This window comes from Vidua macroura, chromosome 1, assembly GCF_024509145.1.
Source record: "Vidua macroura isolate BioBank_ID:100142 chromosome 1, ASM2450914v1, whole genome shotgun sequence".
Classification (NCBI taxonomy): domain Eukaryota; kingdom Metazoa; phylum Chordata; class Aves; order Passeriformes; family Viduidae; genus Vidua; species Vidua macroura.
In genome coordinates, this window is record NC_071571.1 from 78,365,669 (window position 1) to 78,382,215 (window position 16,547).

At 33.7% G+C, this 16,547-nt stretch overlaps 1 protein-coding gene across 2 annotated transcripts in view; it reads left to right on the plus strand.

Moving 5' to 3' along the window:
- The window catches only part of CDH18 (cadherin 18), a 160,238-nt gene that overhangs the window by 94,376 nt on the left and 49,315 nt on the right, over positions 1–16,547 (plus strand). For both annotated transcript variants that reach the window (XM_053973873.1, XM_053973881.1), the window contains exons 4-5: positions 2,849–3,016; positions 15,188–15,375. In XM_053973873.1, coding sequence (XP_053829848.1) covers positions 2,849–3,016; positions 15,188–15,375 — 356 coding nt within the window. The remainder of the gene's footprint in view (positions 1–2,848; positions 3,017–15,187; positions 15,376–16,547) is intronic.

Below are 16,547 nucleotides of genomic sequence, written 5' to 3' on the forward strand. Positions count from 1 at the left end.
TTTTTGACATAGCAGTCAAACTTCTTTAGGTAGAAATGCTTTACTTAATACCAGAAATAGTATGTGGTGTACCTGTAATGATGTCTACATCTTGTTTTTTTTAAATTTTCTTGTTTGCCTTTCCTACCAAAGATGGATAAATACTGAAGGCATTATTTAGAAGTACTTGGTTAACAGGATCACAGTGCTGCCTAAAAAATATGAGGCAAAATTAGGGCTGTGTTTAAATTTAAAAAAAAAAACTGTGACAGATTTCTTTGTCAGATTATTTTTTGGTAAATGTTTTAGTCAGGGAAATATCTTTCTTAATATTAACTTCCTGTCTTCTTGTGGGATGTATACCAACCCCTGCCAAGGATACAGAAGATACACAGGAGCAATTCCTGCTTTAAAAGAAACTGCTGGATCATTTCATTTTATCGTAGTGAAAAAGAAGCAAATAAGTTCTCCTTACACATTTTGGGATCAATAGTGAAACTTGAGATTATGAATGATTTTAGTGCTGCACTGCCAGGAGTTGCTGGAGCTTCTAGTGACAAGGACAGAGCATGAGAGTCCTCACCGTAGTTACATACGTCATACTGATGATAGGATTTCAGGATGCATAAATGGAGATGAAACCCAGGGAAAAGAGGGAACTAAATCTTTTCTCACTCTTTTCCTTCAGCCCATCAAAACCTTAAAACTAGTTTTCTTATTCTAAACTTTGCATACAAGGTTTTGAAATTAAGAGCCTGCCCAATTTCATTGTCTCACTTTTCAGAGAAGAGGAATCTGCTGCAAGTGAGAGAGATGAAATTATTAGTCATCCACAAATCCTTATTAATGATCTACAAGCCTTGATGAAGTGGCATACCCCTTGAAGCAAACAGAGAAAAGTAACCATAAATCAGGGGAATTTCTGTTTGTTTAAATTAATTTAAAAATGAAAGTGGCGAATACTAGGGAGGATAGTGTAGAAGGTATGTTCTGCTGTGTGACATTTGATCTGTTGCAAGTTGAAATGGAAGGCTCTTTTTAAAAATCCCATATTTCTTACATGCATATGCATAAGCATGGTACGTTTGGTTTCAATGTAGAAAAACTAAAACAATTCATTTGAAAATTCAAAGCAGGACATTCTCAGTTCTAGGACATTTCCATATTCCTATTTATCAGTAAAATATATTTTCGGAACAATAGTACCAGATTTTGTGAACCATATTTATTTTTATGAAAATGCTTATTTAAATTATAGCAGTTCCTTTTATCTAATTGACTCTGTAAATTTCCTCTTCTAGATTTATAATGTGTATAAGTTGTGGTTATTTTCAATATATCATGTTGCAATTTCTGAAAAAAATATCTGTTTCAAATGGTATCATTTTGAGGAAAAAAAGCACTGATGAACTAAACCAGGAGTAATGGTTAAATGGTTTTATTGAAGAAATGCAAAGAAAGTAATTTTAAAATAGAAGAAGAATAATGCTCTGGAAAATACTTTTTTACATGATCTGAAACTGTAAGAGTCAAAAAAGCTTGAGAATCGTGCTGTACATAAAGTTCTTCTGAAGAGCATGGCTCTACTTGTTAAGATTCTTTGCATTAGTAATTATTATATGATTAAAATTTACCCAGAAGCAACATCTGATGCTGTTACGCTATTTACTTATTGGCAGCAAGAGCTCACTTTCAGAATCCAATAGAAGTTATGCTAAAATTTTAGCTTTTAGAAATGTAATGTTAATAAATTGGGCATGTTGTATTTTTTTTTTTTTTATTTATTTCTATGAAACTCACTCCAGATTTGATGAGCAGAGGGGAAGGATCCCCTCCCTCGACTGGTTGGCAATGCATTTCATGATGCAGCCTAGGAAGATGCTGGCCTTGTTTGCTGCAAGGACACAACACTGGCTCATGCTCTACTTGAGGACCACACCAGATTCTTTTCTGAAAAGCTCCTTCCCAGCTAGTCAGCCCACAGCCCATACTGGTTCCCTACCAGTATGGTAGGGAACTTGACATTTCTCTTTACTGAATTCCATGATTTTTCTGTCAGTCTGTGATCAAAGAAATTGTCAGGGTTTTATTTACGGGTATCATCATAAGGGGAAAATGTCTCCTAATTGAAGCTATGCTCATAAAGATGTCTCTCCCTACTTTTATTTTAATCTTTGCTTCTACATGTGTAGGTAACTAAATGAGAAAAAAAATTCTGATGATGTATAAAAAATAATACAATTTTAGGATCATTCAATTTTGGTTTTCTCTCTCTAGCATAGCAATAATAATAAAAATCTTATATTTTACTTTGCAATTATTAATTAAGTCAAGCATAAACAGAAATCTATATGATTGACATGTATCAAAACAAAAATACTTTTTTTTGAGATTTGTCAAACAGGAAAATCTAGCTTTTGGGTAGTTTTAAGAGATATTTTATATATTAATTAAGAAATTACCTTTTGTTAGCAAATACCTTGTATCTTGTTCCTTGGGGTAAGAGTTCCAATTAATTAGTTTTTATATTAAGTAGCTATTTAAAGCATTATATAAGAAAACACTTATTTTGGCAATGTAACTTTAGGTCAGGAAATTTATAAGTTATATTAATTATTTAATAATATAATAATTGATTTAGTAAATATAGTTTTGATTTTATCATATTATCCAGCAGGTTTATTGTCTAGAGGCATCTGGAGTTGTGTTTTATATGTTTTATATACATATATATATGTATAATACAAACAACTTAAAACCACTTTAGCTCAACCTTTCCTTTAAAGAAAAGTTGTGCCCAACCTTTGCTCTTGCTTGAACAAGCTAATTCTGATATTTTGTTTGTTTGTTTGTTTTCTTTCCCTCACAGGAGTCATCAGGACTGCCTTGCACAATATGGACAGGGAAGCCAGAGAGCATTATTCCGTTGTCATTCAAGCCAAAGATATGGCTGGGCAGGTCGGAGGGCTGTCAGGGTCAACAACTGTAAATATCACACTCACAGATGTCAACGACAATCCACCCAGGTTTCCTCAGAGTATGTACAATTTCAACATATAACTAATTTGAAAATCACGTTGATTTTCAGTGAATTAAGAAGCTATTAGCGAAATCCAGTTAGTAGTCAAATTCATGGTGAAAAGGCAGCTTGGAAAGCATTTGGATTCACCAATATTTTTAAATTTTCCAGTATTTCCAGATAAAGCACAGAGATGGCATAGCTAAAATACTGAAATTAGTAAAGATTTCTTTTAGTCTAGCCACTGAATACTATTGAGATGGGTTACAAAGGTACACTGTTCTCATATGTGGGTTATTCTTCAGCCCTTGTTACATGCATATTTCAATAATTGTGTGATTTTGATCTCATGAGGGAATTATTTCTCTGTATCAAACTAAACTTTTAAGACCAATTATTACATTTCAGATGGTCAAAATCTGTTTCTCACTATTGTTGAGCAATGGTGGAGCCTGACTTTATCATAGTTAAATGAATTGCTGATGTTGATTTCAAACAATATTATCACATGAATATATGAAGAGTAAATACCAGAATAGAATATCTTAATATGACCACTAATAGGAAGTTAATTTCTATCCAGCTCATTGGGTAAACATTGATCTGACACAGTAGCTAGGATCTTGTAGGAATTCTGAATTCAGTTGACAATTTATTTAAAAATCTTCTGGAACATAAATGCATTTTCTCTGCATATTGGCTCAAGGCCAACAACAATGTTGTAATCTGGTCTCAGATATTGCGTGAGCTGTTGTAGAACATAATGGGCTGATAGCTATAGGTACATCCACCAGGAAATGCCTTAAGCTGTTTGAATTAAAAGATTTATAAACAATAGTAGAGATCACAAGGCTCCAGGGAAAAACAAAGCTCCCTGGCAATACACATTGTATAAAATCTGGCTAACCAGTAAGTAGGCTTATTAAGAGTGTTATAGAAATGAGCATCTTCTCTGTGCCTCACAAAGGCTTGAAAATGTTAAGCTTTTGAAACATACCCTTAAGTAAAACATTTTCAGTTTTATGTTCCACAAATACTTCATTGCATCCATCATTCTATTTAATGCTTCCTAACTATTGGAAAGGCAAAATGCTTAACTTTGAACAAGAGCTAAATTAAAAAGAAAGAATATCCTAAGTTTCCTGCAGACTCAATGGATGTATGAATGGAACCCTACCTGATAGTTTCAAGAACTTGCCTCTTTTGTTTTGAATTGAAGGGCTTAGATGGTAAACTGGTTGGCAGGCAGAAATGTTCATTGGCATATGTATTTATCTGTATTAATATTTTTTCAGAAGCCAAAGAAATAGAAAATGTTCATATTATAATTTATACATTTTAAGGATTCTAATATCATTGAAAATGAAAAAAAAACCATTTCACATTTAATGAAAATTTATTAAGGCAGAATAAAACTGAATTTTAATTTTTATTTTTTTTAACATAAAATATTATTTCTACACCAAATCTTGTAGAATACAAACACTTGCTTTTTTTCCTTACAGAAGATTCCTATACACAATTATGAGTGATATTATTTCTTTACTCCTTTTCAAGTACACCCCTTGCAAATGAGCAGTAGATACATGTTAATAATAAAGAATGAAAATGCAGTTGATCTAAAAAAGGCTGTTTTACCATCATGAACTTTATACACGAGTCTTACACTAAAAGAAATAACTTCTTTGCTTATTTTTCCTGTTTCCTTTGTGTGCCATGATTTTCAGTTAAATTTCTCTTCAATTTCCTTATTAGACGGAATGCTAAATGAGACTTACTGAGGCTTGTCACATTCAGAATTGAATTCAAGGGAAGTGCTAACCAAAACTGCCTATATCGAGTGTATAATCCTTGGGACAGGCTGAGCCTCAGCTAAACCACAGACATTGTTTTGGTTAGTTTCCTTTTCTCTGTTACCATACTTGTGAGTTTTGAATCTGATTCTAACTGTATGAGTACCTTACTTGAGAACGTGCTGGGAAGTACATCTGATTGATGCTGTTATTATTTGTTTTATTTATAAATATACTTTGTTGTATATATTTAAAAGATATACCTTTCTGACTTTAGTAGGTCAGTGTTCATTAGACATGCAAAATGCAGTGAGATATGCAGGATTTTTCCCCTTAAAGAAACACTTTAAATACCTACTTAAAACTTCGAAATAAAGGTTGCAAATATATCTGCTTGAAAGGGTTTATTGTGTTTTTCTCTGTATTCGTTCTAAATAGAGTTGACTTTCTTTCGAAGAAAGTCCTAACAGATGAGCAACAGTTTCCCAAAATTTAAAAAAAAAAAAAATCTTGGAGGAATAATATGAAACAGGACTGCATTATCAGTCTGATTTCCGGTATAGGAAACATAGCTGAAAAATTCTGATTGCAAAACAGTAGTATGTCCCAAAAGTAGGAAAGGGGTTGTGAATTCAGTAGGAGAATAGTCTGAAACGTCGCATATTTTTTTGCTTATCAATTACTTCTTGTGCCTCCTGTATAATACTGATTTCTTTTTCCTATCTCATCATAAATTTCCTTTCTTTTGAGAGACAAGTAATAAATGAACTATCTGTTCAATGTAAGCTGACAGACAGTGCTCGCATGTGAAGATTTTTGCATCTCTCAGTTCTTGTTAGTTTTACCACTGATGGATCCATGTGGTTGATGACTGAGGGCCCTAATTTCATAGTCATAAATTTATTTCATAATTTGATAGAAGATATCCCATCTTCTAATGGCACTGTTATCAGCCTTGCGCTACATCAAAATAGTCTGTATACTTTTCTTTCACTAATTTTTTGGTGTTGCTTAAGATGAATAAATTCTCTGTGTTTTGTTTAGTATGAAGAGACTCTGATAGCATAAAGACCATCACACTAGGCGGAAGCCTTCTATTGACATGCTTTGTACATCAGGTGCTGATGATTACATTCTGGCTAGTGTGCAGAAGAAGATCTATAGTTGCTGCTTCTAGACTCTAATTTGTAGATTTTGGGTTTTGATACAAATAGCTCAGTTCCTTAGGATAAAGCAGAATTTAAATACAACTCATGACTTAGAACAGTTTTTATAAAGCTTGATTTTTGAGGCTTGATAGTTTCATGGCAATAGTAAACATAATGTGAAATTATGTATATGCATAATTAGTTTAGCCATAATTTAGTATGAAAAGTGCACAGCCATGTTTAAATAGGAATTGATATGAAGATGCTCCTGTTAGTACTGAAAAAGTAAGCTCAGAGAGACATTAACTCTGTTCAGTGGTATCCACTATCTGGCCTTGTTAATAAAATTCATTAGCTAACTAATTGTAAAAGTATCTGCTATTCATTTTCTTTCGAAATTCATACTCCAGTGTGGTCCTTTCTGAATCCCCAGTTCCATGTAGTACATCCAGTTCTCATGATTTCCGGTCATGAGCACTGTCATGATTTCCTGTCATGAACTGTCAGCATCCTCTCATCCCCCACTGCCATGTGTTGCAGCCTGTCCTGTCCTACCTGGTGACTAGCCCAGGGCTATCTGCCTTCTCCTTCACCACTTGGCTCCTGCCAAATGTCATGAGGAAAGTAAAATTTTCTGATTTTAGCAGGTCTTTCTCCTTCTTTCACCCAGTAGCTGCTAAGAGGCTTATAGAATAATAATGAGTTTTATGTCTCTGTCCTTCTGCTAGATTTGCCTGATATTGGACAAGGGTTAAAAATTTACTGGAGACTATTAAGTTAAAAGGATTGCAAAAGTTTTGTGTCCTCAGTCAGGAACTCAGATATTAAATGAAACAAGATAAGGACATGATAACTCGTTTCTCGTAAGATTGCTGACATCTATCTGATGATCAATGGTCAACTATACCTTTTTAAATTAGATTTTTTTGCATACCTAGTATAATCTAGATCCTGTTCATTGTGTCATTTATGGGCTTGAGAAGTGGGACCATATGAACCTAATGCAGCTCAAGAAGTCCAAGTGCAAGGTCTGCACTTGGGTCAGGGCAATCCCGGGCATGAAAACAGTAGAACTCAGTGAGAGTACCGCTGAGGCGAGGGACTTGGAGGTTCTGGTGGGTAAAAAGTTGGACATGAGCAGTCAGTGTGCACTTGAAGCCCAGAAAGCCAGCTGCATCCTGGGCTACATCAAAAGACTTGCACCCAGCAAGTCAAGGAAGGTGATTGTCCCCCTCTACCCTGCCCCTGTGAAGCACTTGGAGTGCTGTGTCCAGATCTGGAGTCCTCAGTACAAGAAGGACGTGGACCTGATAGAGTGGGTCCAGAGGAGGGCCATGAAGGTGAAGAGAAATCTGGAACACCTTACTGATGAAGACAACCTGGAAAAGAAAAGGCTCTAGAGAGACTTAATTGCAGACTTTCAGTGTGTAGAAAGGGCCTATAAAAAAGATGGAGAACAACTTTTTACACAGGCAGGTAATGATATCAGAAGGGACATTTTTAAAAGGGGAAGAGAGTAAGTTTAGACTGGGTATCAGAAGGCACTGGAACAGGTTGCCCGGAGAAGCTTTGGATGTCCCATACCTGGAAGTGTTCAAAGACAAGTTGGATGGGGCTCTGAGCACCCTGGTGTAGTGAAAGGTGTCCCTGTCCTTTGTAGAGGAGATAAAACCAGATTGTCTTTAAGCTGCCTTCCAACTCAAGTCATTCTATGAATCTATGACTCTACATGTGGATGAGTCTAGCAATGATCCAGTAGCCAGTGAGTATTAGGAAGCAGTCAGATAGTAATAATTTCAGTCCAGAAATTATTCTACTTTTAAAGGTTGCTTATTTATTGATTTTTTCATTTTAATTTGATTTTGATATTTTTTTCATTTTAATTTGACTAATATCTTATTTCATGCTCATCATTTCTCATCTGTGTGACTATTATATTTTGATGGAATAGTTGCACAACATAATTGTGGTACTGAAAAGTATTTTTCTTGTCACACGTTCTTAAAGGTAGATATATGTTGAATTGATTGAGGTTTCAGTCAGTGTTCAGGTTTCAAAATGGATGCCTGGTGAGTGACACTTCCTTTGTGAGTACAGTTGGTGTTCAGTATACTGATTTTCAGACTTTACAGAGAATTATCACAAGGCCCCTCACTTTTTTTTTTTTTTTTTTTTTTTTTAATGGCTGAAGTATTACATCAGAAACAGAATGAGGGGCAGATATCAGGTTTCTATTTCTGTCAGTTTTCAGAAACTTCCTCCTGACTGTGACAGCCAGGAGGAAAGGTAAGAGGGGAAAGCTGCTATTGTGTACCTATATTACCTGGTTAAGATGTTAATTTTAAGCAGAGAAGTATGTTGGGGCTTGATTTTCTAGAAATATTTAGAATCACTTGCTTAGCAAGGCTGCTGCACAAGGACAACAAGCTATTTTAGGGAGTGGTAAAAGAAAAGAGACAAGCCTTGCTGAGTGATTCTTTAAAATTTCTCTCTTTGTAAGAGAGATACTGTATCTCTGTGATATGCTAGAATCAATCATTCATCTGTGGAATGCCTTGGATATATGAGAAACACATTACTTGAGATGAGTTCATTAAGTTCAAAAGGGAGTTAAGACATAAGAAATAAAAGTATATGTATCTTAGGGTGTATCCTTCAATGGACTGGAAAATGCTATCTAAAGTGATTTGTTTAATTGTCTTCTTCCTTTGTTTTTTATTGTTTTGTGAGAAGAATGATATTTGCACAATATTTGAAGTTAAAGCTACCAAATTATTTCATATATCAATGAAATCTGACATTAATTATTTAATGGCATTTGATCATATAGGAAATCTCATAATGTTCTGTTTCCTGAGCAGAATAAGTCTGATTTCCATAATCAGTTTTTACAGAAAAATTTAATAAGGTAAATATAATACTTTTCAAGAGTATTGAATATCTTATTGTAAAACTCTCCTTTAATGAAAATTCATGACAATAAAATTTGGTAACAGAATTGTTTATGGAATTAAAATATTACAGGAAGTTTGATGGGGAAAAATATACTTATATCAAAGTCAGGTTAAATACTTGTAATAAATATATGGTCTACATATTGAGTTTTAGCACCACCAAGGTGTTTCAACTCTACTCATAACAGTACCATGGAGTGTTATTTCATTTTATTGAATATTATCCATAAGGATTTTTGTGTACCAGATCCATTATGAATTACATATATCATACATATCAAAATAATTTCAAAACATTCTAGACAGAAAAAAAGAAGTGCAGGTTTTTGCTGGTTTGTTTGTTTTTCTATGGGTTTCTGAATAAGACTGTAATGGTTTTGGGAATGAGGGAATGTTGTTTGTTTTTCTCTCAGAGTAGAGAACTGGGAGCAGGAACACTCCATTTTGAGGAGTGTTCTTTGGAAAACCTTAATTTTCATGTCTTTTATGAAGTTAAACCCCAGTGTGATCACAATGCTAGTGCCAGGGAAAAGCAAGCATATAAACACCAAAATAAACACAGTACAAAAGGAGTTTAACCCTTTTACAGGTATTGCTATTTCTCTCTGCTTTACCCAAGCTGCCTAATGCAGCCATGGTCTCCCTTTAAACGACATAAAATATGCTGAACAGAGCACAGCCTCTGGAGACTGCTACAGATCACTCCTAACAATTAAGTTCCTCATTAGTGATTATTATGGAGTTCATATGTTGCTTTTCCCATGTCATTTGCATAGAAAATATGTATTTGGGGATTCAATACCTACAGGCAAGTAGTAAATCTGAAAATCCAGGAGAAACTCAGTTTTCTTTATGTTTCTGCTTTTAGCTATGAGTGGCATAAACATCACAATTTTTACAAGAAGACAGAATACTTTTGTTCTGCAAGATTAAAAGTTCAGTATTCTGATGTCAGAAAGTTTTCAAGAACTTTTAGATATTGTCTCTAAAGGCAAAGTGTCATAGAACATAAACTCATCACTGATTAAAATCTTAATCACAATCATAACTCCTGCTTTACACTGAGACGTAAAAAGCAGAGACATTTAGAAGTACAAGTCTTGTTTCAGCCAAAGGAGTCTCTTGCATCAAAGAAGAATGTTGGTTTTTTTTTTTCCTAAATTGACCTAAGGTTTCTATATTCTTCACATTTTCAAGGCAAACAAAAGTTTTGAAGTTTTTTGATTGTCATATTTGCAAATAAGAAGTAACATCACTTATAATTCAAATACATTTAGAAAGTGCAATAGCACTAGTTTTTGGGAAGGAAGAAGAATAAGCCAAAAATGCCTCTTAAAAATGTCTCAGTTTAGTTTTATGAAAGATATGTTGTCATCAAATAGAATATTCAGATCAAAATTAGTAAATGTAAAATTGACTGAACTTCTGCAATCATAAAAGTTTCTGTACTTATAATGATGATGGATTAAAACTGGATTTATTACATTAAAAATAAGCATAGTAAAAGAACATGTCCAGACATACTGTGACAAATAAGCTTCTAAAAAGACTGAAGTTGCTAAAGAGAAATCCAGAATAATCTATTACATGTAATGAAGACAAACAGCTCTGTGAATGAAGAATAGCTTTCTCAAAAAAAGTTACCAAGGAAGATTGAGCACAGTCCACGGCTGAAGCTCCACTTTAGTTTTATCAAAGATGGCAGGTAGTAAAACATGAGACATACCTTTGAAAATGACAGGATCATAGGTTCATGTGAGGCTTAAAAAGTAATCTTACCCAAAGCCCAGCTTAAAGCAAGTTCAGTTAGATCAAGTTACTAAGAGTCTTGTCTAGTAAAGCCTTGAAAGGTCCTTTTTAGGTCCCTTTCTGCAAAACTGCTTTACAACTGGCTGGCCCAGCATGTACTGATGAATGGCATTATTCCTCCCCTGGTGCTGTCACTGAATGTCATGAGGTTTGTTTTAGCACATTTCTCCAGCATGTCCAGGTCCTTTGAGCCGCAGCCCTGCCCTCCAGTGTAATAAACACTTTTTCCCAAATTGGTGTTCCATATTGTCTTTTCTCCTTCCCATCGTTAAATACGGTAATGGCTACTGTTCAAAATGACATTATAAATTATAAATCAAAATTATCAATGAAATAGAATAGATTAATAAACACAATAATTTCAATAGTATGCTTATTGATCTTCATTGCATACTGTTATGCTTCTTTTTTGAGAGGTTCAGACAGAGAGAACTCTCTTTTCTGAGTAAGATACAGCATTGGAAGTTGCCTGTAGGTTAATTGAAATGAAAGTATATTGTTCTAAAGATAAATAATTTCTGTACTATAATGACAGATAAGCCATAAAGTTTATTGAAAGATGAAGATCATATACTTGAATTTGGAAAATGTTTCAATTAGCATAGATTAAAGTCCTGCAAAGTGGTACCCTATACAGTACATTACCTGGAAAAGAGTATTAATTTCCTCAAAACATGAGCAAAGGGGAAAGCATGTGAATGAATGTGATAAAAGCTGAGAACTGAAAAAGCCAAGATTCTTGATCTATAAGAAGCAGGCCAGCTCCTTTAAAAAATATTAGATCATCCTCAAAGGATTTCTGCTTCACAACAGCTCCTGGAAGTCTGCAATGCTGGAAGAATAAGAAAAATCTGTTCAACATGGTCAGATTTGGTGGAAATGTTTTTCTATTAGCTGATCATACCTGATCCTCAGGGCTCCTATCTTCCCAGTCGATTGTTTAAAGGGTTGAGACACTCATAGGTTGCAATACAGAACCGTAAATTCACAGAATACACATCCCATCTTTTACAGCATCCTATCAAACTTTCCTTATCCAATGCCCAAGGACACGTTCATAGAATCACAGATTATGCTGAGTTTAAAGGGACACATGTGAGTCGTTAAGTCTCAATGGAGAGCACCCAAGGAGTCACAGCATGTACCTGAGAGCATTGTCCAAATCCATCTTGGATTCAAAAAAGCTTGATGCTGTGACCTTTTCTCTGGGAAGTCTGTTCCAGTGCTCGATTGAGCCTTTTGTCAGTTCCTCTTACTAGCAATAAAGTTTACAACTATTTAGTGTTTAACATTTCCCATTTCACCACTAGCCTAAAATAAATGTCTGTAATATAGTTTAACCTTCGTGTTGCTTAATTTTACCTTCTTGCATGTTTGGTTTGTTTTTTTATTTTTTAATAGTATTTTTTGTATTTATCTATTTGGCTCATGTCTGCATGAGATATTGTCAGGCTGTCTCTATAAAGCAGTGGTTAAATATTTGTTGGGAGACATTTCTGACCTTATAAACTAAGAGGTTTTTATTTTTTCAACAGCTTTCTTTTAATTCTATCTACATTTTTTAACATTTCAGTTCTACAAAAACTGACATAATTCATGAGTCATTTCAAATATTTGTTTTGCTTGAAGTTTTAGTATTTCAGAGTCTTTGAAGCAGATATCAGTAAAACAATTTTCTGAAACAGATGGCCAACACTTGGGATGTGATTATAAAGCAGAGAATAGTGTCATTTAGATAGATATATTTGAACAAGCTCAACTATTTGAAAGTCTCCAATTAGTTCACCCTATCATATGAATTATAGCATGTCCAGTTCCTGATGTGGCTTGATTATATAACATATTCTTAATGAACTTAACCTTTTCCTTTTTGGAAGAGCAAAAGTGTCAAAAAAACACATTTTTCATTTATTTTAACACTTAGTAAATTTTGAAATTAATCTCATCCCATTATTATAATTTTATGCATGAAATAAAGCGACCAGCAATACAAAAGTGTCAGTTGACATCATCTGTAAGCACAAAATATTGCAGGGCATTTATGTGGGAATTTGTGTAGGCGGCTTTTACATGCATATCAAAGAATTTCATAGAAGTATTAACTATGAGTTTCAATTGAATTATGTAATTGTCCTGTTACATTGGTGTTGGTATTTTATTTTTTACATGTTAAGTTCTAATTTTTCTCTCATTCAGCTGGACATTTCTTATTTTCCTTTAGATTTCCAAATGAATAATAACTTTTTTTTTTTTTTTCCTATGAAACCTCTTTTCCTTTAGACTAACAAAGATTAGTGCAGTTGTCCATCCTTATCACAGCACTAGCTGTTTACTAGCACCATGGGCTAGTATGAAAAAATTAATTCAAAGCAACAAATAGGTTTAGGAATTGTTGTGCAAGGAATTATATAAATTTATAACTAAATCTTCAGTTTTCTAGGAGGTGACTATAAAGGCAGTTATATTTTAGTGATGACATCTATTCCCTTTTCAATTGCAGCTTCTGTAGACTGATAATTTCTTCAATCCATGCAGCCAGCAGTGGGTTTCTGCCACACCTCAGGTTTAATCTCTGAATTCAATTTAAATTTTGCCTTTCTTTTTCTACATGCTTAACAAGGGCACCTCTGCAGTCATACTACCTGGCTTAAGCCCAGCAAACCATAACAATATGTTAACTTTTATATGTCCCCTTTCAAATCTGCTGATTCACTGTCCTCACACTCAGTTTTGCACTATCGCACTGACTGCCACAGATTGCCTTCAATGAACTTAAAAGGAACCTGGTAGAGTTTCAGAAGATCTGTAATGACAGAAATTATTTTTCTTTTTTTACTGTGTTGGTGGTTGGACTGTGATGTAAACTCTGCAGACTGTTCGGGAAGCATTTGGATTGGGTTTTTTTAGATGGGAAATTAGTATGTTTTTGGTATGTGCACACCTTCTTTTGGATGTGAATTATTCTTTTCAGTTCTGGTAGATTTCATCATCCCTGCTGTATTATAAGAGTAGCATTATTGGAGAAATCTTTAAGCTGCTTTTCCGGCCTAGCCTCGGGGTCTGGGTATCAGGATGACCCCAAGATTCTAAAGGTCCTTGTTCTCCCAGCCCATGCAGCCAAAGGAGTCGGAGTGCATAGGATTGGCTTCTCAAGGTTGTTTATTTTTCCTTATCTATAACATTCTTTCTCTGACCTGCTGAGCTCTGTCTAGCAGGTCGGTCATGGCATTCTGTGTCTGCTGTCTCGGGTGGTGTTTACATTTTATACTAACAATTACGTGTACTATATTTACAATAATGTGCCGGTATCTATCATTTATGTTAGACAGTGTGTCTTCACCTTAAACCAATAGAAAAGTGTCACCATCATACCAAGACACAGATGACAAGAAAAAGGAGAAGAAGGTCATGACACGCCCAAATGCCATCATCTTGTCCCTCTGAACCCCATCCTAAAAACCCCAAAATTCCATACTTTTTCACTCTGTGCTAATTCAACTATCACACTACTCAAACCCTTGTGGCTTGTAATTCTTCATACAAAGTTGGCAGCTTTTTCCACAGGCTAAAATCGAAGCCACAGGTGTTTTTGACTTCATGCCAAGGTCTCTGAGCCCCCTTGCCAGGGTCTCGAGACAGTAAGGGCAGCCAGAGGGATGTCCTGGACTCCAACAGCCTAGTTGCAGATGGAGATTGAGGTTTACATAATGACATTATGTCTCTTTGCCACTTTTATTTCCATGTGGCAGCTTCTTGTCCACCAGAAAACTTTGTACCTTTTAGAAAATTTCACACAAAAGCATAGAGACCGTTAAGAAAATTATCTTCCAAAAAATATTTCACTTACTAATTATTAACCTAACAGGTCACAAAAACACTGAAAGGAGGCCAGAGTTGTAAAGAAAAATTTTTCAGGGCACAAATGTGTAATACCTCTTTGTACCCGTTATGTTTATTTTCATTTACTGTGGATGGCAGTTAAAATTTTTGTGCAAAGGGTAAAACATTAAGATTTATTATATTTTTCTTTAGTAAAAATCACGTGTTGAAAATGTTGATGCAATGTTGCAAAAATGATTGGATTTTGGGAAAAAATGTAACATATTTTTCAATTCAAAAGTACACACTTGACCATGCATTTAATTGTAAGTTGGTGAAATATATATATATATTGGTTATGGAGAATATAAACTTGTAAAAATACTGGTATACAGTAAATTCTGTATTATGTGATGTACAGCAGTAGCTGTGAAAACTAAAATTCTACATTAGGTAATTTGGATTTTGAATAGGGAATGAAGGCATCCCAAGTAAAATACAATTTGGATTCTTTTAGGGATCTAAAAAATTCCTATGTTTATTTGTCACTTTATGAAATACATAAATATCCTTCCATTGACTCAGACATCTATCAAGCAGATAATGGTTCTCTAATTTAATTTGACTAGAAAATGTCCAAACTATTATTTTCTTTTTCCCCTTCAGAACATTATCAACTATATGTTCCTGAGTCGGCTCAAGTTGGATCAGCAGTTGGCAAAATCAAAGCAAATGATGCAGACACGGGGTCAAATGCAGACATGAAGTACACGATTATAAATGGCGATGGCTCTGGGGTATTCTCCATATCTACTGACAAAGAAACAAGGGAAGGAATTCTCTCTCTGAAGAAGGTAAGCCATAGAAGATGTAAAATTTAGGTGAAAATTCTACTTTTGTCCCCAACCTGCTTGAATCTTGGCGTAGAAAATGAATCTATGGCAATTAATGTGTAATTCAGTTTTCATAGACTGTTATTCTTTGATTTACTTTCCAGTTGGTATCTAAATGATCCAGTATTGTGATAAAGACTTAAAATGTTACTGGTCAAGCTATCACAGGGTTATCATTTATATGTAGTTCCTATATTTGTCCCAGTCAGTTGAGAGTTCTTATGTGAATTTGTTGTTATTGAGTCTTGTTATTTATATATTAATTATATATATAATATTATATGTATAATAATATATATTATATATTATATATTATATGTTTATTATACAATATCAATAATATATACTGTATAGTATATACTATATACTATATAATATATAATATGCTATATGTTATATATTACATATTATATATTGCATACAATATATTACATATTACATATCACATATCATATATCATATATTATATATCATATATCAATCATATGTTATATGTTATATGTTATATATGTTATATGTTATATGTTATATGTTATATGTTATATGTTAAGACTTATTTTATATATATCCATAGACCCTAACAATTAAAAGAGACTATATATTCAAAATTCCTGATATGTATTCTGGTCTTGATTAATGGTTGAATAAATGAAGTCCTGAGAAAATGTGAAAGAAAAAAATAAATAAAAACTGTCATAAAGCATGATTTTTTTTTTTTTTTGCTTCCAGATAGATATATATGTATTTAAGATATCAAAAATAGTTTCTGACTCAAGGAAATATTATATTAATAATTCATAAATATTTAAAAGATCTCTTTCTATATCTTAAAAAGAACGCTTTAACTCAGTGTGTTTATTAAAGGTTATGCAATACCAACTTTTTTCAATCACATAAAAATAAACTGTCTTTTTTATACTACTGAATTTATTTCCTAATGGCCTTGTTATAGCTAGATCTGTTATTTCTTCTTTAAAATGAGCATTGTACCCTTACCATGGCTACTGTTCATTAACAATAACATTTATGCATATTCAAAACATGAAGCAGAAAGGAAGAATTTACAACAAAATGAAATACATAGAAAAATCTGTTAAATCAATTTTCTTACTGGTTTTGGCAAAGTAACTTCA